The sequence below is a fragment of the Triturus cristatus genome, chromosome 3_1 (assembly GCF_964204655.1).
Source record: "Triturus cristatus chromosome 3_1, aTriCri1.1, whole genome shotgun sequence".
NCBI classification, from domain to species: Eukaryota; Metazoa; Chordata; class Amphibia; order Caudata; family Salamandridae; genus Triturus; species Triturus cristatus.
The window spans coordinates 1,181,969,020-1,181,992,488 of record NC_140583.1 but is presented as its reverse complement, the minus strand read 5'-3'; the positions used below and the strand labels follow the sequence as shown (position 1 = coordinate 1,181,992,488).

The 23,469-nt window shown below is 42.6% G+C and overlaps 1 protein-coding gene across 2 annotated transcripts in view; it reads right to left on the bottom strand.

Annotated features, from left to right (window-relative positions):
• The window catches only part of SRPRA (SRP receptor subunit alpha), a 1,746,362-nt gene that overhangs the window by 494,399 nt on the left and 1,228,494 nt on the right, over window positions 1-23,469 (bottom strand). For both annotated transcript variants that reach the window (XM_085646110.1, XM_085646111.1), the window contains one exon: window positions 9,889-10,102. In XM_085646110.1, coding sequence (XP_085502236.1) covers window positions 9,889-10,102 — 214 coding nt within the window. The remainder of the gene's footprint in view (window positions 1-9,888; window positions 10,103-23,469) is intronic.

The window sequence follows — 23,469 nt, the reverse complement described above, 5'->3', positions numbered from 1 at the left end:
CTTATCCCCCAGGGAACTTAGGGTTACCTATATCTGCTCCCCAAAACTAACTGGGACTATCTCCCCCTTGAGCACTACACTCGCCAACCCAGGTGTCTGCCCTCCAGCGGGGCCTGTGCCCTCGTGGGACATACTGAGTTGCCCTTGGAGTGCCCAGGTTTGTAACACTCAGTGACTTGTGGTACAAACCTCCCTGTCTTGTGATTAAAGAACTCCTTCTTAGGATCAGACTGGGACTGGTTACCACTACTCCCTTGAGACTCATTCTGGGTGCCTTTAGAAAACTCCTTACTTTCAAGTTTTTCACCTCCCCTCTTTTATTTGGTAGGAACTTGGACCTCCTTTGTGGAAGTCCTCCACCCCTTCCTCACCCTGATACCTTTTTGGACACTCTAGTGCTAGCCAAAAGATCTGCCTCCTCAGAATGCTTCCTGGGGTTAGTCAGCTTACTGTAAACAAGGTGCTGGCACAACTCTGTAAAGCAAATACTGAGCAAGTGCTCTCTCACAATCAGATTGTCCATTCCAACATGATCATTCACTTTGCGGCCCCGCACCCAACCATTCAGTGCTTTGCCAGAGTAGTCCACAAGACCTGCCCAGGACTGGTTGGGGAGCTTCTATCTGTCCCTGAATCTTTGGCTATACTTCTCAGGGGTCAGCCCAAATGTGTGAATTAGGATGGACTTCATGGGGGTATACTTGGTTTGGTCCCCAACCTCTAATGCCAGACGTGTGTCCCTCTCCAGAGTAGGGATGTGTTTCTACAGACCACCCCTTACTGCTCTTCAGTAATCTTGTGAACCCTAAGTTATGTTATGTTACATCCATTTATAGCGCGCTCGGATACTCATGAGTGTCCCGGGACAATGCCAAAGGGGTGCTAAGAGAAGCTATCAAGCAAAGAAATGGGTCTTCAGTTTCCTCTTAAACACAACTGGGTCCTGGATAGACTGCAAGCCAAGGGGGAGGGCATTCCAGGCCGCACTAGCCTTCACCGCAAAAGAGCTACCCCCTAGCCTCTGAAACTTAAAACGAGGGACCCGTGCAAAGCGAAGGGACATGGATCGGAGAGCTCGCGAAGGAACATAAAAAGAAAAGCGCCTCTGAAGACAGAGGGGGCCGCACCCGTGGAGAGCAAGATGGGCCAGAACCAAAGATTTAAATTTAACTTTGTCCACCACGGGGGAGCCAGTGAAGAGAGCGCAGTTGGTGGAGCACGCTGTTCCTCGCTGAAATGCCCAATAACAGTCTGGCCGCCTATTCTGAACCACCTGTAACCTTTTCAGCAGGTAGCCAGGAATGCCAACATAGAGGGCATTGGTGTAATCCAGACGTGACAAAATCAGAGCACACGTAACTGTTTCTCTCGCCGCCTGCGGAAGAAGCAGGAAAAAGTTACTGAGAGTCTTAAGAAGGCCGAAACTGCAGCCAGACAGTTTCTCAATATGTGTCGAAAAAGAAAGACTCATCGAACCATACACCCAGGTTTTTTACGGGCAGTCCCGTGGTTAGTGGCAGTGGCGAGTCAGGCGGCCACAGCTGCTCTCGGAAATCAGAGGGGAATTTGTCAAATAACAGGATCTCAGACTTCTGTTCATTGCACTTAAGCTGTGCGCCCACCAACCATTTAAAAATGGAGGCTAAGCACCATTGCGCCATTAAAACAGAATCTGTTACTTTATCCCAGGTAAAGAACAACTGGGTATCGTCCGCATAGGCCATCACCTTAGCCCCAAGCTTCTCTGCCAGATATATCAATGGAGTAACATAGATGTTAAAGAGGAGAGGACTAAGGGAGGAACCCTGCGGGACTCCAGTAGTTACCAGCTATGGGGAGGAGGAGAAGGGAGGGAGCCAAATCTGCTCAGCATGCTCCTCCAGAAAAGACGTAAGCCAGCCCCAAACGGCTCCCGACACACCATTTCCTGCTAATCTGGCCAAAAGAAGTGCATGTGGGACCGTATCGAACGCCGCCGAGAGATCCAGCAAAATTAACGCCGCTCTCCCGTCGGCGTCGAGGCACACCCGAATGGCCTCCGCCACCTCTACTAAGACAGGCTCAGTGCTGTGAAAGCCTCGAAACCCTGATTGAGCTGGGTGCAGGAGTGCATCACTCTGCACATACTCTGAGCTGTTTGTTGACCACCTTCTCACATACCTTGACAATAGCCGGGAGGAGGGAGATAGGCCGATAGTTCCCTGGGTTAAGGGGATCCAGAGAAAGTTTTTTAAAGAGTGGCAGGATCTTCGCCTGCTTCCAAACCTGAGGAACAGCCGCTGTCTGGAGAGAGAAATCGATAATGGAGTTCACTTCTGTATTTACACTCTCTGCCACTGCTGCTAAGCCTGGCCGAACAGGAGTCCGAAGGGGAACCAGACTTAAGCCCCCTGAGAATTTTAAGATATTCCAAGATTCAAGAGATTCTAATCTAAATACGAACAGAGAGCAGGTGGAAGCACAGGGTTGTGGAATTCTTATAGCCCGACGCCCGGGACATATTGTTTGGGGTCAAGGGCAACAAGTTTTCATGTGCATTTTGTCCTTGGGACAAGTAGGCCCAACCCCCTGCAGCAAAAACCCTTTGGCTGCCAGTTTACAGTACCACATTATGGATCAGGAAAGGGCACTGCCTGCAGTTAATGTAATATTTGTGTCCATGTGTTAATGCTGTTCACACTTGTATTTATGGTTCATTAATTCAAAGCCTTTAGTATTAGGGTGCGTGCTCCAAGTAAATGTTGTGAGGTCTGACTGCACTACTGACTGGTTCCAGTATAAAAAGGTGCACACACGTTTTCAATGTTTAGCAATATGAGGCTATGTATAATGCTCCCAGAATGCTCTCTGATTTGATGCAAATATTTGCAGAAGCTTGAAAGCAACATTGATTATTCATTGCTTTTTAAAGTATGAAAAAACATTTAGCTAAACTATTGTAAAGTTGTAGGTACCATTTTTCTGCCGCATCATTTAGTAAATTGTGTTGATGTATGCTAGTATTTCCCAAAAATATTTATAATGTAAAATCAGTGTAACCAGTTTTAATAAGATTATGGGAAACCTAAAAATAAAAAAGCATTGGTAAAGCCAGTAGGTCTGAAATTGTTGGTCAGCCTTTTGGTTTTGTCAATACGTGACTTTTTTTGGCATGGCTTTTGAAAAACCTTATTGGTGTGGGAGCTGCCGGACCCTCACCATTATAACAAACATTGGCAAAAGCAAAAACAGTTCTTGGACTCAAAAAGCACACATTTATGCAGTAGTTCCTGGCACTTAACAAAACGACTGTCGATATGCTCCTTGTGAAAGAACAGAACCTGTCACTCACAATGAAGCTAGCCGAAAGCCAGAAAGACAAAGAATTTTAATAAACACAAAAGGTCATGGTTAACACCAGACTTAAATAAAGTCTCAAAAGGGCACACATGTCCTTGCATTAAGTGCAGATATACGGCTTTCGTGAATTCACAAGACTTTACAGTAGTAGGCCAGGAAATAGTACTCCTAGAAAATATTTGTGAACTGCTTTTTAGCATGAGCAAATATGCAGGTGTAGATTTGCTCATGAAAATCTGAGTGTTTGCAAGTTCACTTTCCCTCCAACCCTTTTTTTCCCAAACCTGGAAGAAGTTTTGTGTCTTCCATAGTCTGGAGTAAATTTCTAACCTTTCTCAGTATGGGAAAAGATAAGAAAAGAGTTGGTGAAAACCTTTAAAACATGCAAGTTAGTAGGTTTGCACTGACTCAAAAGAGCATTCCATCCCTAGAACTATTGCCTACCAATACTTTCAGCCCCAGTATGTAGATCTGCGGAAACGTCGCAACATAAGGGAATTTCTAGTATTCAAACCCTACTTGGAAGGAGCCCTTGCATAATCAGAGGCTATTTTAGAGCTCTATATAATGAGATTGCTGCCATAATTTGTCGCCGCATTACATGGCAAAAAAGGGACAAGTGGATTTTGTTACTGGACAAGTACATTTATGAAGCAACCTGCCACATGGACAAGTAGATATTTTATTAAATTCCACACCCCTGGAAGCAGCAGGTTGCACCAACAAGGACCCCTTGCTGCTACCATCGCCAGAAGAAAAAGTCACCTGGATAGCCTGAATTGTATCCCTAAAACAACAGGAGAGCGGGTTACACCAGGCAGATGAAGATGGAGTCACACTCGATTGAGCCAGCGGAGACGTGAACCTCTGCACTATGGCATAGATTTCTTTGGAGTTGTTGCTGGCGGGCTGCAAAGAATTGCCCTTTAGACAAGGCAATGGCTTCGTAATATACTTTTTGCATTGCTCTAAGCTTCCTCTTGGCTATGGGGCAGTAACCACTCCTGTGCCAGGCCCGCTCCAGAATCTTACAGTCATGCTTTACAGCTTTAAGAGCCGAGTTAAACCAAGGTTTAGAGGGCGAATTTCTAGCCGGCCTGGCAGTGCAACTTCATAGGCCGAAAACCATTTGTCTATGACATCTCCCACCATATAACAGTGCTCCTTCAGGTACTGCAGGTATGCTGCCACCATTGCCCTTGTTCTAGCTCATTCAGGCTGCTTTCTTAAGCCAACCTTTCCAAAGTAAATATCTCATTAAGCCATTTGCAGCTTGAATTCTCTCTCCTCCCTCCTTCATTACAGTTCCCCTGGGGAAAGGCTCCCAAGGCGTGCCAGGAAGTTCCCATTCAGGGGCACTGCCTCATCTGATGTTGGTGGTTCCTCAATGGGGCCACCTTCCAGCCAATCATCCTCAGCTGGTGGTTAATTTAGCACAGTGCTTATGCCCAGGTTCTCAGTGCCTTTTGCAGCTGAACTATCACGTGGCTAGGTTAAGCCAGGGAAGAAATGACACCATTTTATTATAATAAAATATTTATAGAATATTTATAGAACGCACAGCCACCCATGTGCAGAATTCCGAGCGCTTGCAACAACACAGTGACCAAGATGTGGGAAATTTGGTGAAAAGGTGCGTTTTCAGTTGTTTCCTAGGCTGAGTAAAGTAAATTCCATAGTTTTGAGAAAAGGTAAATGAATGACCGGCCATCCCCTTTTGCACACCTGGCTCTGGGAACTGTTAACAGAGCGAGAGTGTCTGATCTCAAATCTCTAGAGGTAGTATTGAGACTGACAATATGCTGAAGGACATGTGGCCCCTGAGGGCCTTAAATTTTACTCTCTTTTATTGGCAGCCAATGCAGTTACACCAAAGCTGCTCGTGCAGATTGTATTTTAGACAGTCCCATGAGTGCTATGACTGCGGCATTCATGGCAACCTGCAGCTTTCTGATGACATATGATGGGCTTCCCAGATAGAGTGATATTGCTGTAGTCCAGTCTGGAGAGTATCAATACCTGGATCACTGTTCTCCGACACTCCATAGGCAGCAATTTGAGTGTCTTCAGAAGAGACCTTAAAAAGCCAAAGAAAGAGCCGGACACCTTTTTTCCTTGAGTAGACACTGTCAGGTCTTTGTCTAAGATGACGCCTAGGTTCTTTACTTCAGACTTATGGGAGGGATGTCCCACCGAGTATGATGGGCAGAGGAATTGGTCCCAGAGTGCTGGATTATTTCCTGTCACCATAACCTCGGTCTTGCACAGTTTAATTTGAGACAGCTGGCAGCCATCCAGTTGGATCCAGTATGTCAAAAGTTACATTAGTGTTTGGTGACAATGAGACAACGATCTGGGTATCATCTGCGTAGTAAACTATTGTTAAACCCAGATCGCAGATGTCTAAAAGCGGCCGCAAATATATGTTAAATAAAGTGGGCTCAAAGAAGAATCTTGCAACACTCCACATTCCAACTGGTGCACCTCTGACAGAAAGGGCCCCTCATTAACTTGAAAGCTCCTCACTTCAAGAAATTATGTTAACCATCCAAGAGCTACCCCTGTGACCCCAGTATTTTCCAGCATCTGAAAGAGAGACCCTGTTGAAAGCTGCACTCAGATGCAACATAATGAGCGCAGCTGATCCGCCTCTGTCCAGAGTTTTCTTTAGGTCCTCTTTTGGCAGCATAAGAGCTGTCTCAGTTCTGCAGCAAGCTCGAAATCCAGCCTCCGTCTGGTGCAGTAGTGTATTGGAGTTCAAAAAGTCAGATAAAGCCATTTTACAACCACAAGTTTCTTAAGTTGCCCTCTTTCTTATACAATGACTTCTGACATGCAGTTGCTCGTGTTACTTTGCAGGATATGGTTCTTAAATAAACAAATTTGTTTAAATTTCTATGTCGTAGGGACACTATCACAACACCTTGAACATTTAGTACAAGGGATAAAGTCCATTGGGTAAATGATGTTGTTTGTAATCGTCCATTAAGTGACACAGCTATCTGCCTAACAGAAGCTTCGGCATCGTAGCATGGATGCTGTTTATTATATATACGCCTGCATTACCTTGTTCAAATCAGAGGAGCACTCTGCTGTCACTGCGCGGTTACTACATGCCAGAATTCCAGCTCAGCTGATTCCTGTTTTCCCTCTATAAGGAGGGATGCTCAACTTGTGACCAAGAAGGGCCCCCTGAGGACAGTTACACACAGGTAATGGAGAGTTAGACCATCCAGAAGGGATTCTGGCAGATCACCCACCCTAAGCAACTAGGTCAGAGAGCACAAAGTAGGAGTACACTATACACAGTACTTATATTCTAGCATATATACAATTGTTTTAGCACAATGGTTGAATTGTTTATCTTTCACTGTTCTCGTAATGCTAATTACGCGATGTGTTTCTTTCTATTAATCATAACAGCACATGTCTTCTATAACAGAATCACAACGCTTCAATAAACATTGAAACAACTCTTTGTAACTTTCCAGTATATCTCTTTGGGTATGCACAAGCGACTGGACAAAAGGGTTCTAGATCTGTTTTCAGGATTCCGTGGGGAGTCAGTGTTTCATGTTCTGAGGTTGCACAGTCCATTTGTTACCTGCTTGGGGTCTAAGGGTAAAGATGGTGCACTGAGAGCTAGCAGGACTATAGGCAAGAATTTCCTGAGGCGGTACATAGAATCAGTCTGGTACAATCCCAATGTTTACTTTGTCCAACAATTGCTCAGTTCCTATTGGAAAAGTAAAAGCCATACGAAATGATGGCAACAATGTTAGAAGCTTGGGTTCTTAATTAATGGATCGTCTGAGTAGTTATCTTTTGTGTACCCAAAGACCCCTATTCACCTTTTAACCGGATATGTCAATGGTGGTAGGGAAATATCCTCCTCAGCCGAGTAGGAAGCCCCTATGAATTGGCTGTGGGCTGTTCAAGCTTAAACCTTTCAAAGGATTATCCCACACTGGCACCCCTCTGAATTTCCACACATTCTTATGGCTGAACCAGCAGCATTAAACATAGCTGAGAACTGCAGACATCTGGTTACTCAGAATCTGCAACAATATGGTCTCACACTTGCAGGTGGGGATTTTACCTTTGTGGTTGAAGCTCACGAAGCATATAGGACAGAGGTAATCTATTCAGGATTACATTCCCAACAGCAAATGACTGAAAAAGGCTATTTCACACTGCAGCTGACACTCCAAATAGCTAACCAGCGTATGAAGCACTAGAAATACCATTAACATACCAAGAACACAGAAATTGGTTTGAAGGTACCCTACTACACACAATAAATTAAATTAGACTAGGTACCCTTAGCAATGAGGGAACGACATGGGCAGTCTTAGCGGGTTACACGCCACATCCAAATGTCAATAATGTGACATCACCACAGTTACATGGATTGTATAACAGTTTAGTAAGAAAATAAAGATATCTGACACAGTTCGTTATGCGTACTGTAACTATAAATCCTGTGAGGACTGCTGTAGCTGTACAACCACAATTGGCTACAAAGAGCATCAGCCCATAAACAATAAAAGCAGTCATGTGTAAGGTTCCAATCAGCTGAGAGACTATTGCATTCTGGATTGCACAAAAACAAATAAGCTTGAAGCAGTGTTTCCCCATGAGGGACCCCAGGAAAAACACAGGATTCTAACAATATGCTTGCCGATGGGGATGGCTCCCCCAGTAGAGGATTGTACCACTTGGGGCACGGTCTTTGCTGCAGTATACACTAGAACACACGATACACCCTCATTAGCTGTTTTACCAGAAGTGCTTAAACAGAGTAGGAATGAGTACAGGGCAGCCTCTGACCTGGATTTGTGGATGATACTGATAGGCAATTTTGCTAAAGTGTCCACCATAATGTTGAGTAACATTAAAGGGGAAGCAGCGTTGTTGACCATATGCCAGCCACTACGGGATTTAGCTCCGGCACAACAGGAGTGCAAATTACCTAAACATTTCGAGGAAATATATGCAAAACTAGGTTGAGACAATTTGAGAGCCAGACCTGGTAAATCACAAATAAAGGGTAAATCTGATAAGAATAAGATGGAGAAATTAGCTGAATGAAGCCACAAAGAGCAGGGTGGGTTAAAAGAATGAGTGCTCAAGGGATCAACTTGATCAGATAAATCAAAATCAAGATGGTGAAGCCCCAATTCCCGGTTTGTTGGTATAAGAAAACAGGAAGGGGGAGAGAGGATGTATGGCCTGAGTCACACTATATAAAATGTATGGGATGAGCACTCATTCCAATTAGGAACGGGGTCAAGACTGATTTGCATATGGCTGGGTCTGAACTGGATGGCAACGTAAGCTAAAGAACGATGAAGGAATCCAAGACGATCTGTGAATGGGGGTAAGTGTCAGAAAAGTTTCAGCGCTCGGTCTATCATCTCCTTGCGTTTGCTTTGTTCTTTAAACTCTCCTTAAGCAAGCCGACGGGGGAAGTTGTGAAGGGGGGCAAAGGGATTGAAGGAATAGATATAACCTCAGCCGTAAGGTGGTGGTGGTGGTAGGTGTAATGAACTCTCTCACACATGGCCAAGAGCTGGGCAATTTGAACGGTAAATGATATCTCCGATCATTGGGAAAAGTGGAAGTAATGTAATAAAAACTTGCACCCAGATAAGGCGGGGGCTAAGAGTATAATGGAGTAACAACAAACCCCTGCCTTTGAGAAAAGTTGGCAGGGGTGAGAAACACCTCCCACCTCCACATTTGAGGAATGCAGTGGAGGGTAATAAAGTCACACACCGAGCCCCACTCTTATCTTTGTCCAAGGCAAGGAGGGGCTCAGAGATCATAAAAAAGAGCAATGACACCAGGGCAGCTTTCAGCTGCTATTGGGCATAATTTACTCTCCCCACCATGACCTTCGATAATGTGGAGAGGCATAAATAATCCTTCTTAACCTTACGGCAAAGGCCAGGGAGCTATACAAACATACCCTTGCTTTAGGTGGGTTGACTTTTTTAAACGTTTATTTTAAATGAGCGGGTCATATATATTTTTCCCAGATCTCACAAAAATACCGGAAAGGGGATGATAATGTACGAGCTAAATGCAATTTCCATTATTCATGAAAAATTATCTTTTTCTGTCTTGTGATCGGCAACAGTTAAGGCAGTATTCATAATTGTCATATGTGCACTGAACAGCTGCTTATATCTCCTACCCAGCTGAACAGAAATTCACAAAACTAAGAAAAAGTGCCAAATTGAAAAAGGACTATTTTAACATTAAAATGGGTTGGATTTTCCTAAAGTAGTTCAAGAATAATGCACTTATGCACCCCTTATAACTTTCAATCTGGTTGAGCAATCTGCAGAAAATGTGGTATGATGAGAGGTTGCACAATGTATACTGTTGGCCCAAGTGTGGTACAAATTGCAAGCTGTTAAGGGTTCAAATATGGAGTTCATTTAAAATGGGATGTCAACCATGATCACAGAGACGTTACCAAACCTCTGAAATACTTTAAATGATACAGGGTGATCTAAGTATTGTTACAATAGAAAAACATACCGTAAGAAATAGCCTCCATGGCAATTCCTGCAGCATCCTTCCCATAACCTTTTTCATAAAGCTGTACCATGACTCGGCCTCTATGATCTTCAGGTGGGTAGAGGGAGTTGAGCCGCTGTGTGTGTGTGCGCAACTGCTCCACAGCTCCAGCACGAAATGTATCACACGCAGCAATCAATACGCTGAAACCGTTCTCAATCAGCCAGAAAGAAATCTGAAGAGGAAAGGAGCATCATCCTTATTCTGGATAAACAAAATAGAAACTAATTTGAGAGACTTGTGGTAAAAGACTATATTCATTGTCCTTCTCTTAGAGAACAATAACTTCATGCACTGGACATTTAGACTGGCAGATAGCTGCCTCTGCCATCTAATGTCCCAAAACTCCTGTAGTGAAATAGCCATATTGTAGTGTCACATACACAACACAAGAGACTTGCCATAGTAGCCATCGGACAAGGCTTCGAGCTTTGGAAGCAGGACCAGCCCGCACCATAATAAGAGACTGCCAGGTCAGATTCCAACGTAACAATTCTCCCACGAGTCCGAAGCACATGTGTAAATGTGCAGCTGATCGAGTCCTAACTCTCCTAGCTTTAACTCAGTACTGGACTGTGCAAGTAAATGGTGGAGGAATGCCTTTTATTTCTCTTATGTTCTACATTTCTACTTTCAACCAACCCCTCTTTTTCTCTCTCCTTTGCCCTCCAATTTCTCAATCGCCACTCCTCACTCTTATGCCCCTCTTCATAGAACTCCCTTTCCCCTTTCTTCTCCAGAAAGTGCCACCTTATCTCCCTTTCATCTTCCCCAAGCACAACATTGTGCTCCCAATATTTCACCCCTCTGTCTTGTCAATTGTATTAAGCTCTTTGATGTGCCTCATTATCGTCCTCTCAATCTTTATCTGTTCACTGAGCCAACCATAGCAAATACGTGAAAGGACCCCGCCATCTTCAATCCCGCTCACCACTGTACTACAATGAACACTTAACAGAAAAAAAGTGTCTTTTGTATGCGAAAATTTAAAAAACTTTTTTTTAAAGATAATTTTATTATTAAGTATCATGAAAGAAAAAAAAGAATAAAGAAGGAAAAGTTACTCACCTATGAAACCAGTTCTCTATCAAGGCTACTTTCATATACACTAAATACCTCTAACAAAGTGAGATCCTGGAGTTTTAAATGGAAACTTAGATTTTAAAGCAAGAGAGTCCTGGATTTTGAATAATAATCCAGCAGTTATTTCTTTTTACAGAAAACTCAACAGATTAAATCTAAGCTGCAATGTAATAACATTTACAAAATGACTAGGTATAGGTTTTTCTCTTCCATTAGAGCTGTACACAGAGAACAAGTGACATTCAACTCTAAACATTTAAATGATAAGGTTAAGTCCTCTGGCTCTGATGGGAAGGGGAGATTGCTGTGGGCAAGGTGTTAGACAAAATAAAAATTATTCATGCTATTTAGCTCGCCCCCCACCCCAGCCTCTCAGCAACTTCATTTTATTCTTGCCACTTAAAGGGGAATTAACAGTTGGAGATTTTTACTACGTGCATGTATTAAACTATGACTTCTCCAATTATAACCTAAAGTAAATAAACCAAAGGTTCTGATTTATTAAAAGTCTAAAGAATGAAATAAATCTTCCAGAACCTCAGTGCAAAATTAACCAGAAGCTAAAGATATCACTTGCTTCTAAAGGAGAATTAATACAGCAGGCCAAATTGATTCTTTATCCACTTGATCTTTAAAAGTGAAACCCGGGCACACACCTGCAAATTCTTTTTCGGATCACTTTGCAACTGAATTAGAAATAAGGTACAACACTAGCTAAAATAATAATAGATGGCAAATTAACAAATTGTTCCTCGATAATAAGGAATGGGTGACATAACAATATTCTTATTAAATATTTTTTTCAAACAAACTTAGACATGGCACATTTTTCAATAGTAGGAAACTTTTAAAGCAACACTTTGCTGTATTATAATTTCAGAATCTATAATCATCAATAAGGAAAAGAAGTCTAAAATCCGAGAACTGGAGGTTCATTCTTATTGTTTACACTAAGACTAGTTCTCCAAGTACATGAATTATTAGGAAGCTGCTAAGAACACCTTAAGAAATTATTTCTACCGGATAGAGTACACAATTTTGACTACAGTGACTCAAGGCTGGTATGAAAGGGCAAACACCTGACTTGGTCACCCAAAGCAAGAAGCAATAAGAAAATGAAAAAATAGTTAAACTTGTAACTAAGTTAACTTCAGAGTCTGAAGAAATATACAAAGTGCCTTTAAGACACTAAAATACCATTTATATTGAAGATCAAAGAAGTAAAGAAAAGTGATAGTCTTAATTATCTTTCAGAGCTAAAACTCCCTCAATTATATTCACAATCTGCACACACCATCTCACCATTCTCAGTTAAAGAAATAGGGGAACTGATAGCAGGACTGCCTAATTGAAAAGCATGTGGGGAAGACAGTATTCCCTTCTCAGTTCATAAAAAGAAGAGAACAAAAAAATCAAACCTATTATCCCGTTAAGTAAGCTAAAAAATAAATTGCAGTTGGGTATTAAACCTCATTTTCATATTGTAACAGTTCTTTTCTTAAAACCAGGGAAGCAATCAGAGGACAACCCCCCCCTACAGGGCAATCAACTTAGAATCAGCATTTAGCAAGGTAACTGCAAAGGCATTAGCAACATCAATTCATCAGAATAGTTTTAACCAGAAAGAAAGTTCAATAAAATACTATTTAGTTTAAGAAATTGATTTTTTTTTCTCATAATAAAAGTGACAGCAACACTGCTACTGTTACATGTATCATTGTTTGTTATCCTGAGGCCTATGAATTTTTCTCTAAATTGACGAAGCCTATGTTAGTGGATAGATCGTTTCATAATTCAAATGCCTCACCTCAATTCTGATCACTTCAGTTAATGTACTAATAACCTGTTCATAGGAACAAGATGAGGCTGTGCTGTGTGCATTTATTTCCCTTATTTACATAGTCAAAGGCTATGACAATCCAAGCTAACTCCAGGATCCAGTCCCCTATGAATATATTTCTCAACTCACAAATTATTACCGAATGACACTGCATTATAATTTAAAGTTCAGAAGCACAGCGTCCAGTTAATACTTGAACAAACAGCAAACATTTCTGCAATAGCAGCTTATAAATTTGATCACCAGAAAACAAACACTTCCTGGTCCCAGGATGCTTGTTTCCGGTCCAGGGAGGACCTGGCTTGGCAGTTTGAGCTGGATTGTTCCTACAAGGAGCAGGGTTAAGGCTGATTTGCATATGGCTGGTTCCAAACTGGGGTGGCGTGGTGAGCAAAAACATGATGCATTAAACCCAGATCTGTGACTGGGGTGAATGTTTGCATTGTTCAGCATTCCGTCCATCATCTGTTATTTTTGCTACATTTAGAATACAGCAACACAAGATGTAAATATGATAAATTTACTGTTTTCTGCTGATCCGGGGGATAGGAAGAATCTCATTTGAACACTTGCTGAATTGAACATTGGTGGGAATGCAGAGGAAGTTAGTATCATAGGATGTGTAAGGAGTGAAAACCCCAAACAACATACGCAACTGCTGCAGCCTGAGGTCAATATATATATATATATATATATATATATATATATATATATACAAACTAGCAACTTGATAGATTTTCTCAGAGCCGGAAAAAACCAGGGACAGAAACTGCACTAGGAAACATACTGAGGCAGACTGACTTGGCAGATGTATGGAAATACCTTGACCCAAATGAATCAATCTATTCTTGTTGCTTTCACACACTATTCTTACAGTAGACTGCATTATGTATAGTGGATGATGGAGATATAACATACTTGAATAGGTTTCTGATTGTCTATTCGCCACTGGTCCTCATTAATTCAGACAAATACCAGGCAAAAATACTGCTGTGGAGACTTGGAAATGATGCTCTCACAGATAAAATGTTTGTGTTGCATATAAAAGAAATTCTTCCAGCATAATCATGACACAGCTGATAGAGCATTATAATTTGACACTTATAAACTGGTGCTCAGAGGGGAATGTATATCTTGTATCATGGTGGTGAGGATGAAGTTGGAATGTATACTACAATACATTATTGCACTTAGAAACAGAGGTGTTCCTAGCTGATAAAATGCAACAATGAGTGGACGCCAAGAGATAACTTGATGCCACATCGTCTATGTTGGAGAAATATTCCCTCACCCGATACAGACACCAGCTTTATAGGATAGGGGACAAATCGGGTCAGCTGCAAACCAAGGGCCTGATTTAGATCCTGGTGGACAGGTTACTCCATCACAACGGTGACAGATATCCCATTCACTGAAATATAAATCCAATATCCTATGAGATTTATATTTCAGCAGATGGGTATCCATCACAGTTGTGACAGAGTAACCCTTCCACCAAGATCTAATTCAGGCCCCTAGTTATTAAAAAAATATATACATAAACTGAGATTGCGTCAAGATTGGGGCCCGATATCACCAGAGAAGATGAGAGATGTAAGAAATACCTAGCAGGGGACTATATATGGATTGAAGCACTGCCGGTGGTGGCGATCCTACACTATTTAAATAAAGATAAACAGGAAGCTCCAATCACCATGGACGAACTTCAGGAGGCATTAGCTGGGATGCAAATAAACATAACACCAGAAATGGACCACATACCTGCTGACTTATTTCAATTAATGCCAGTGTTAATTATAGACAGACTATTAAAGGTCTTTGAGGAATCACTTGAGATGAGGGAATCAACGGTTTCCATGAAAGAATCACTGATCGCCAAGGGGAAGAAAGACCCAATGTAGATATAATCATGATGTCCTTTGGCAATGTTAAACAGTAACGTAAAGATAATTAGTAACCCATAAAGACCAGTCCAGCTTCATTCTGAGCATAAGCACAATGCATACCATCAGATGGTTCACACACATCAAGCACATATTAAGTGACTCTAAAGAAGAATAAACCCTGGTGGCATTAGACAGCAATGCTGGCAGAACATCTGGCTTGTTTTGCCAAGATTAAGGTTTGGGCCTAATTTTCTAAATTGGGTCAAACTGCTGCACGCTAAGCCCACGCCAAGGGGACATTTTGAAAGATGGGTATCTGATTGCGGGGGCAAGGCCAACAATGGGGCTGCCCAATATCCGCATGTTGAGACCGTTGGCCATGGAGGCCCTGGTATGCAAAGTATTATTAACCATGGCACATTGGGGTACACAGGTAGGACATAATGTGTCACTCTCCATGGATGATACAAAGAACATGAAGAATCTGCCCCATTTTTCCTTAAATTGGAGAAATATAATTAAGTGTCCAGATTAAAAGCAAACTAGGACAAGTCTAAGCTCTTCAAATTAGGTGGGTTCATGGATATGGGAATCCAAGCCCCTGCAGACTCGGGGATCGTTTGGGAGAATTAACAGTAGATGTCTGGGGTAGGCTCTTGTCAGTTTAGGCAGCGTGCAAGATAGCTGCATACAACCCCCCTAAAATCCCCCTAGCTCTCAGAAATGAATATAATGCTGGCGGGAAGGAGAAGATTAACCTCAAATCTCTCCTCTCCAATTACATGGGATAGCAATATGGATAGGGAAAGGCCCAAGAAAAATGGGCACAAGAAAGCCCCGAGTCCATGATGGACTGAATCGTGCATTAGGAGAGATTTGATCGACTAGTTCCCAGGTTCTCCTTCACACTGACCCGGGTTCACTATGTATGCAAACCATACATCACCCCAAAAAAATGAGGTCATCTATCCACTTAGAACATCTGCCTGTGTAGATGGGGATCAATGGAAGCGGACATCTGCACTTGGTGTGGGACAGCTCTGGCGTGGCTAAATTCTGGAACTACATAGTAAGGCTTTATGCATAGAGATAGGTACCCTGTCAAAGTGTATCAAACAATGCCTGCTAGGGATATTCCCTACAAAAAAACCACAAAATGTAAATAAGAGTGGCTTCACGGGGGATGGTCTTAAAAAACAGAAAAACAGCAATACACTGGGTTAGGCCCCGTACCCAGAAATTTTAACAAGGGAAAAAGAGATCTGCTGGAATGGAGCTACAACAGATGAGAAAATATGACAAAAGTAACCAGATATCTATCGGACTGAGAAGGAATGTCAGAAAATACTGTTGGCATCCATCCGTTATTAACCCCCCACCAAATAATACATTGATTATGCAATACTAAATTACAGGAACCCGGAAACTAAATCCACAACTATGGGCTAACATCAAAATAATTAAAGTAAAACTAAACAATGCTGTGTAAATTATTTACTGTGTACTGAAATGTACTGAAAACGTAGTATGTTATGTTAAAAGCCAATAAAAATAACATATGGGAGTTATGGGGACGTTTTTACAGAATTTTCCATTCAGGAGCAGATTCTATAGCTGTATCTCTCTCACAAAAATTGGTTTTTAAGACCAACGTTGTTTAGGAGCAAAAGTGGTAGGGGTTGGTTTTCACCATCAATATGAGCTGGCTTTTTTTAGAAGATAAAATAATAACCTGCATGCATTGTACTTCTCATTGAATTGAAACGATTTATCTTTCAATCTAGAGCAGTCTATGAATTTCATCTGTACCATGAAATTGAGCATTTGTGAATGTATATTCTAATAAATAATTTAAATGTTTAACATAACTACACAGGAAAACATTATAAGATGAATATTGTAGTTTAATACGTAGCAATGTTGCAGCCTAAACCCTTTTCCCCTCATTCAAAACAATTCTACACCTTCTTCCCAAAGTCATACGGGCTCACATGAAAAAAAATATCTGTCAGTTCATTTTGACAGCCTACAGAAGGACCTATGATTTGGCATTCCCAAACCTTGTAAGGTAAATTTAAGGATGTGTCGGCTTTGTAGAATAAAGTAGCGTTCTTCCACCAGAAGATCTGTTTACCCTTAAATGATGGATGGAAAACTTCTATAGGTGTGAGCCTAGAGGTTGCCCACATGCTCACTACATTATGAAAAAATGCTTCCTAGCTCAATAAAAATGGTCTATGCATGTTAGTACTTACACGCAGGCAAGGGCTAATAATCTTTACTTTGTATTTATTGGGGGAATTAAAGTATACACTTTTCAAATATTTCAGTTACATTATCAATTTTAATGGCATAGAATTACAGAGATACAATATAGACATACAATAGTGTATATGCATGCTTGAGATAACATGCATTGACACAGCCAATCTGTCTCGGCAATGAGAAAGCTAGTGGCTTTGTCAATGTCAATGTGTTTCAGCATTTCATGGCAAGATGTTTAGTGTTCCCCAGGCAGATAGAGTACCCACGCGCCTGGAGCTAATGCGCCATTCCTCCTTTTTGTAACCACTGGCATACATGAACAAGGCATCCCAAATTAAATTTACCATTTGATAGAGAGCAAACCATATCATGAAATGTATCAATCCAAGTTAACGAGTGCTACCTGAATTACCTAGTAAAATCTTTTTTTTTTTTTAACAGATTTTATTGATTTGCACAAAACCAGTAGAGGGATCTAGGTGCCCCCAAACGTTAGGAGACAAAGTTACAATCCAGTCAAATGTAAACATATGTGCCAAAATAGAATGATCGTGTCATCTTGTCGGGTACATTATACACTCTGCAAAAGTGAACAAAGAACCCAATGACAGAGTCCTAACCAAAACTAGTCCCCCGCCACCTCCCCCCCCAGGTGTGTCACTAGATCTAGGCCGCAAATGCCAGCAGGCCAGCCTCTGCAACAAGGCAACGTGTTGGAATGGGATATGGCTACGGTTAGATTGGATCAACATATTAGTTTAGAATCAACCCAGTTCCCGAGGTTACATCTCGTGAGGATCAGAAGGCTAATTGCATGTTAGATTGCAGGCTCCACAGGAGCATCTATGGGGCATTATCATCAACTTCTTCGGGTGTTTTGAGGGCAACAACCAGCGCTTCCCATGCTCTTGCCTGATCTAGGGCCTTATCACTCCCAGTTTGCTGCGCTATTTGTAACCTGATCACTCCTTCACACTCCGCCCAAGTTATGAATTCTGCTTTCCACCTCGCTATGTTGGGACGGTGTTTCGCCTTCCAGTGTGTGGTGATGTTACGTTTGGCCAACAGGAGTCCCAGATCGATGAATTTACTAGTAATTTTATTCTTGGACGTGTGGGGGAACCAGTGTAGGGCGCCATGGATGGTTCGATCTCCCTGTCAGTGAGGTCCGAGAGTACCGCCGCTATCTCTTCCCAATAACTGTCAAGGAACGGGCAATCCCATCACATATGCTTGAAGCCTGCACTGTCTACATTACATCTCGGGCAGGCCGCTGAGTGGGTCGGGAAATACTTGCGTAGTTTTTCGGGTGTAAGATAGGCTCTGTGCAATATATGAAAATGCACGAGTTGGAATCGTGCTTTTCTAGAGCTCTTCCAGGCTCTCTCCACTAACATCCCCCAAGCCTTATCTGGGATATCCTCGCCAATATCAGTTTCCCATTTGGTCTTTAGGTCTGTCAGGGGAAGTAGGGTTTCTCGTGTACAGACATGACTGCTTTAAATGTGCCAGCTGCAATCACCACATATTGACAGACTAGAGAAGTCTGTCGCTCTGACAGCCCTTTGCCCCAGTGTTTTCTAATAGCTGCAGTGAGGGCTGTATATTGTAGGAAGTCTACCTCAGGTAGGTCATATCAGGCTTGCAAATCATTAAACGGGATCATGGTGCCCTCCTCATAAAGGTCTCCCATACAAGTTAGTCCTTGCTCCGCCCACACCCCCAACCTCCGACAGTTACCTCCGTGTGGTAGGGGCCTATACATAAGCAGCGGTATTTCCGGGGCATAGAGGCACCTAATAGAGGCATGCTGCAGGTATCTGTTGCAACATTTTCGTGCTGTTTTACGTTCCAGTGTGAGGGCCACAGCGCTTACCGGGAGCCGCAAGATGACCCAGAACAGCAATGACAGGGTCCTAATCTCTTCCCTGTGCTCGTCATCCCCCCTGATGGCATCCGCTACCCACTGGAATTGCGCCGCCAAATGCTCACACACAAACACATACACCCCCCCCCCCCCCGCCCCACCCCCTCCCAACCGGCTGGAAGTATCACGGCCAACAATCATCAAAATGCAAAGATCATTGCATGCATAGATTAAAACTCAGGAATCCTTTATTAAATCTATTTTCTCTTCTACTACATGGTGTTTTATGGATCACTGTTGTGTCTATCTGGCTTGACATAAACATGGTATAGTCTGACCATTTCTCCCTTCCAGTCAGTGAATTGGATATACAGCGACTACCTAGATATCAAGGCCACTGCAAGAAAGTGGTAAGCCAGCTCATTATGCCACTGTATTATTATCACTGGGTCATGTGGACAGATCCTGGCAGGGCTAACTTGGCCTTTGGACATTCTAAGGTTGATAAAATTAATCCTGTTAATTTGTGTAACAGTATCTAATTCTTGCAGTACTTAAATATGTCAGCCTTAAAATGTTATGTAATAGAATTTGTTATTTTTTACCACTCTTATTATGGTTTGTACGGGGGCTTTGAGACCGTGCACATGCAAAGTGCCTCGTTGGTGCACCTGCTAAGTTGCAGTTTCGAAAATCTGAGTAATGCGAATTTACTTGGGTGCTGGTATCAACATTTACCAAACCTACGTCTCTAAGGCAGGGTGCTGTGTGATGAAAATATCTTTGTTTATTTTATCATGCTAGAAGCCTTTTACTGATCATTTGCTTTTAACCTGTAATTCTGCAACATATACTATGTGCTTGCTTAGGGTCTGTGTGCTAAATTCTAAACCACAAAATACTTACTATACAGATGCACTACAGCGCCTAGGAGTGCAGTTGTTGGCATGTGGCGCTTTACAATGACCATCCAGTGAATTGAAACAAGCCCTTCCAGCAGCCTGTTTGATTAGTAACCAGCGAGCCTGTTATGACGTTCCTTTTTTTGTAACAACCTCATGGGTGGGAGGGGAATGAAAATGGGTGAGTGAAGGAAAGCTGAAACGAAGCGGACATGTGACCTTGCAAGGCAATGGAGACCATGGACGAGATTGCTGATGTACTGTGTGCTGTATTGTAAACCACAAAACGTTTACTATACAGATGCACTCTAGCGCCTAGAAGTGCAGTTGGTGGCATGTGGCGCTTTACATTGAACCTACAGTTAACTGAAACAAGGCCTTCCCGCAGCCTGTTTTATTAGTAACCAGCTTGCCCATTATGACGTGTTCCTGTTTTTGTAAGTATCTCAGGGGTGGAGAGGAGTGTGAGAATGAGTGAGTGAAAGGCAGCTGAAACGAAGATGCGCTGTCTACAGCCAAGTCCCAACAAGGAAGCAGATCTATAATTCATATAACCTAAAATATTTATAACCAGGTCTGTTTTAATTGCTTAAGTCCCTTATGTCCCTTCAGGATTGCCGATTCGATTATATAGTCTTGACACACGAGTGTCCACAAATCATTCAGAAATGGGGGCGTCTTATTAATCCATTCTATTGCAATACATAGTCGTACCACAATAATGGCAGTAGATGTGATTGCAGTCAGATAACTGTTAATACCTAATTTAGACCAGAATTATTTTAATTGTGATTAGCATCATAGCTGAGCCATCAGAAACTGGACAATATCTGTCCAGTTTACACCGAGCTGTGGGCACAAACATATTAATTATGTCCCCTGCTAGCAACCAACATCTTAGACAACCTTTTTCCCCCATCCATATTATCGATATGCCACTTCGTTATTCTCTCTGGAGTATAATGCATGAAGTTTTAAACTGCTGAAGCTTCAAATTAACGGGTATGACCAAAGGGACATTTATATTAAATATATTTTTATCAGCTGACAGCAAAGGGATAAATCTCACATTTTACCTTGAGTAGTATATAAGTGCAATATATAACACTTCAAAGACCGCATTTCTGATATGCCATTTTTTTTATTGCCTTATACAAAAGTCCCCATATAATAACATCCTGATGCAACACTTTCACCTGCCCCGCATAGTAACATCATCCCACCCCATCCTCCCCCAACTGAACCCATTCTTTACCATTCCTGATAGCCTTATGGGCAGTACTGGTACAGATGCAAAAACAACAGTTGATGGACAGAATGCAGAACTGGTACAGGACAATATATTGCTGGCCTCCCTGTCCAGCCTAAAGAACGTGACCATGGGTTCCAATGCCCGACCTATAGGCTGTAAGTGTATCTAAGTCAGTTGAAACTAACAGCAAAACCAATGAAAATGTGCGACAGTAACGGAATGCTCATTATTTTTAATGCCATGCTTAAACGCTTCTGGCTAGGGACTCCAAATCATGGGTACTGGGGTATGTACGTAAGGCTGCTCTCTTTTCCCTATGATGGTGCATGCCCTTATACGACAGCCAGGGGATGGTCATCTTAGCCCACGACTGTACTGTCGGTGGGGCAATTTCCTTCCATTTCATCGTACAATGGAGCTTTAATAAGAGACAGGTTTAACCTAAGAATTTAGCAGAGTTTGAGTGAGAAAAGGGGACCATTATCAATTCCTCCAGAGAATTGTTTAATCAATGCCCTGTAATTTTGTAAAGTAGATCAATGATAAGAAACCAATAGTTAGTCAGTGATCCACTCAACTATAAGATGTGAGGCAGGTTGGAGATCTGCACCAAGGACAGAGTGAAGACACCCCTTGGAAAATCTTGAAGATAAACTATAGAGTAAGTTATGATCTATTTAGGATGTTAAACAGAATGCACTTAAGGTGTGAACTAAGAAATACCTTATGCAGGTATGACAAAATACGGTACCTCTCACAATCGTGCAGTGGGCAGAAACTATATCGCCTTTGCATTTCCCTCAATGTGCACGATCCCTTAGGGTGTAAAGTGCTTGGAGTATCACATTGACGGTGGGTTTCGAGTCCTGGACTAGGAACAAAGCCTTGGGTATGACCAAAGAGTTAGCTGGATTAAGAGATTCTTCAATGCATGCTGGCTAAGCTACCTGTCCAATTTTAGCACTCAGTTTGAACATCTTCCCTATTATCACTCATTATTTTATCAAATTTCCTAATGTATATCCTCTCATTGGCAGAGTATACAGGTGCAAGAACATCCTGCCCTGATAATAACAAATTATGGTCACATTTTTGGGTCGAATAATCTTGCATTTGAAAATATTCAAATAAATTATTTTGCTGCAGTTTGAACTCAGTTTGAAGCTCAGCAAAAATATGAAAACCATTAAGATTATACAATTGCCTGACAAAGTTCAGCCATTGAAATATCAAGTCCCTGCAACAAAATCTTGAATAGTGGGGATCCAATATTCTTGACACCATTCATTGCAAATTTTTCAAACATCAGTTATGACCTTAACCCCTTCGACGTTCATGACGGAGCGGTTCCGTCATGAGCATCGGTTGGGCTGTGCTCATGACGGAACCACTCCGTCATGGCACCCACCCATGGGGGAAGCGCTGGCAGCCCATGTGCACCCCCAGGCAGGGATGGCAGTGGAAAAGTTTCCCCCGACCCCCCTCCCCTTGGCGATCCTGTGACGTCATCAGGAAGCACTGGGATGCCCGGAAGCCATTTGCTAACAGGCGTCCGGAGGAGCAAGGGGAGTGTTCTCTGCTCCGGTGGGGCGGGGGGGCATTTGGTGATGCATTGAGGCATTTGGAGAGGGGAAAGAGTTTTTCCTCAATGCAGGGCATTCCTGCTGCACGATGGAGCACAGCGTCGTGATCGAGTAGCAGGAATGCCCCCACTAGACACCAAGGATGTCTTTTCTTTAGAAAGGAAGTGACCCCTTGGGCAAGAGTCGCTTCCTCTGGGGCTATATTTTTTTAAGACTTTTCTGCCCCCTCTGGGAACAGATCGCCCGGATTTCTGGCGTTTTTGGCCCCAAGCGGGGGCAGAAAAGCCCACTAGAGCCAGGGATTTGTTTTTTATTTAAAATGGAAGCGACCCCTTGGGCAAGGGTCGCTTCCATTGGGCCAAATATTTTTGTATATGTTATCTGCCGCCCCTGGGGGCAGATCGGCCTGTGCTTTTGGCCTTTCTGTCCCCGGAGGGAGGGCAGAAAAACCCACTAGACACCAGGGATGTTTTTTAAAATTTAAATGGAAGGGACCCCTTGGGCAAGGGTTGCTTCCTTTAGAGGCACAATTATTTTAAGACTTTTCTGCCCCCCCCCCCCCCCCCCGGGACAGATCACCCTATTTTTGTTGCCATTTCCGGCCTGGGAGGGGGGGGGGGGGCAGAGAAGCCTACTAGAGCCAGGAATTTCCTTAAAGTTAAAAAGGAAGCGACCACTTTGGCAGGGGGGTGCCAATTTTTTTTTTTAATGGGACTTTTTTTTGGCCTTTCTGCCCCCGGGGTGGTGGGAGGGTGAAGAGAAATTCACTAGGCACCAGGGATTTTTTGTTGTGAGTAATGGAAGAGACATGGTTGCTTCCAAGGGGGTAAAATTTGGTTAATATTTTTTCTGCCCCCGTTATTT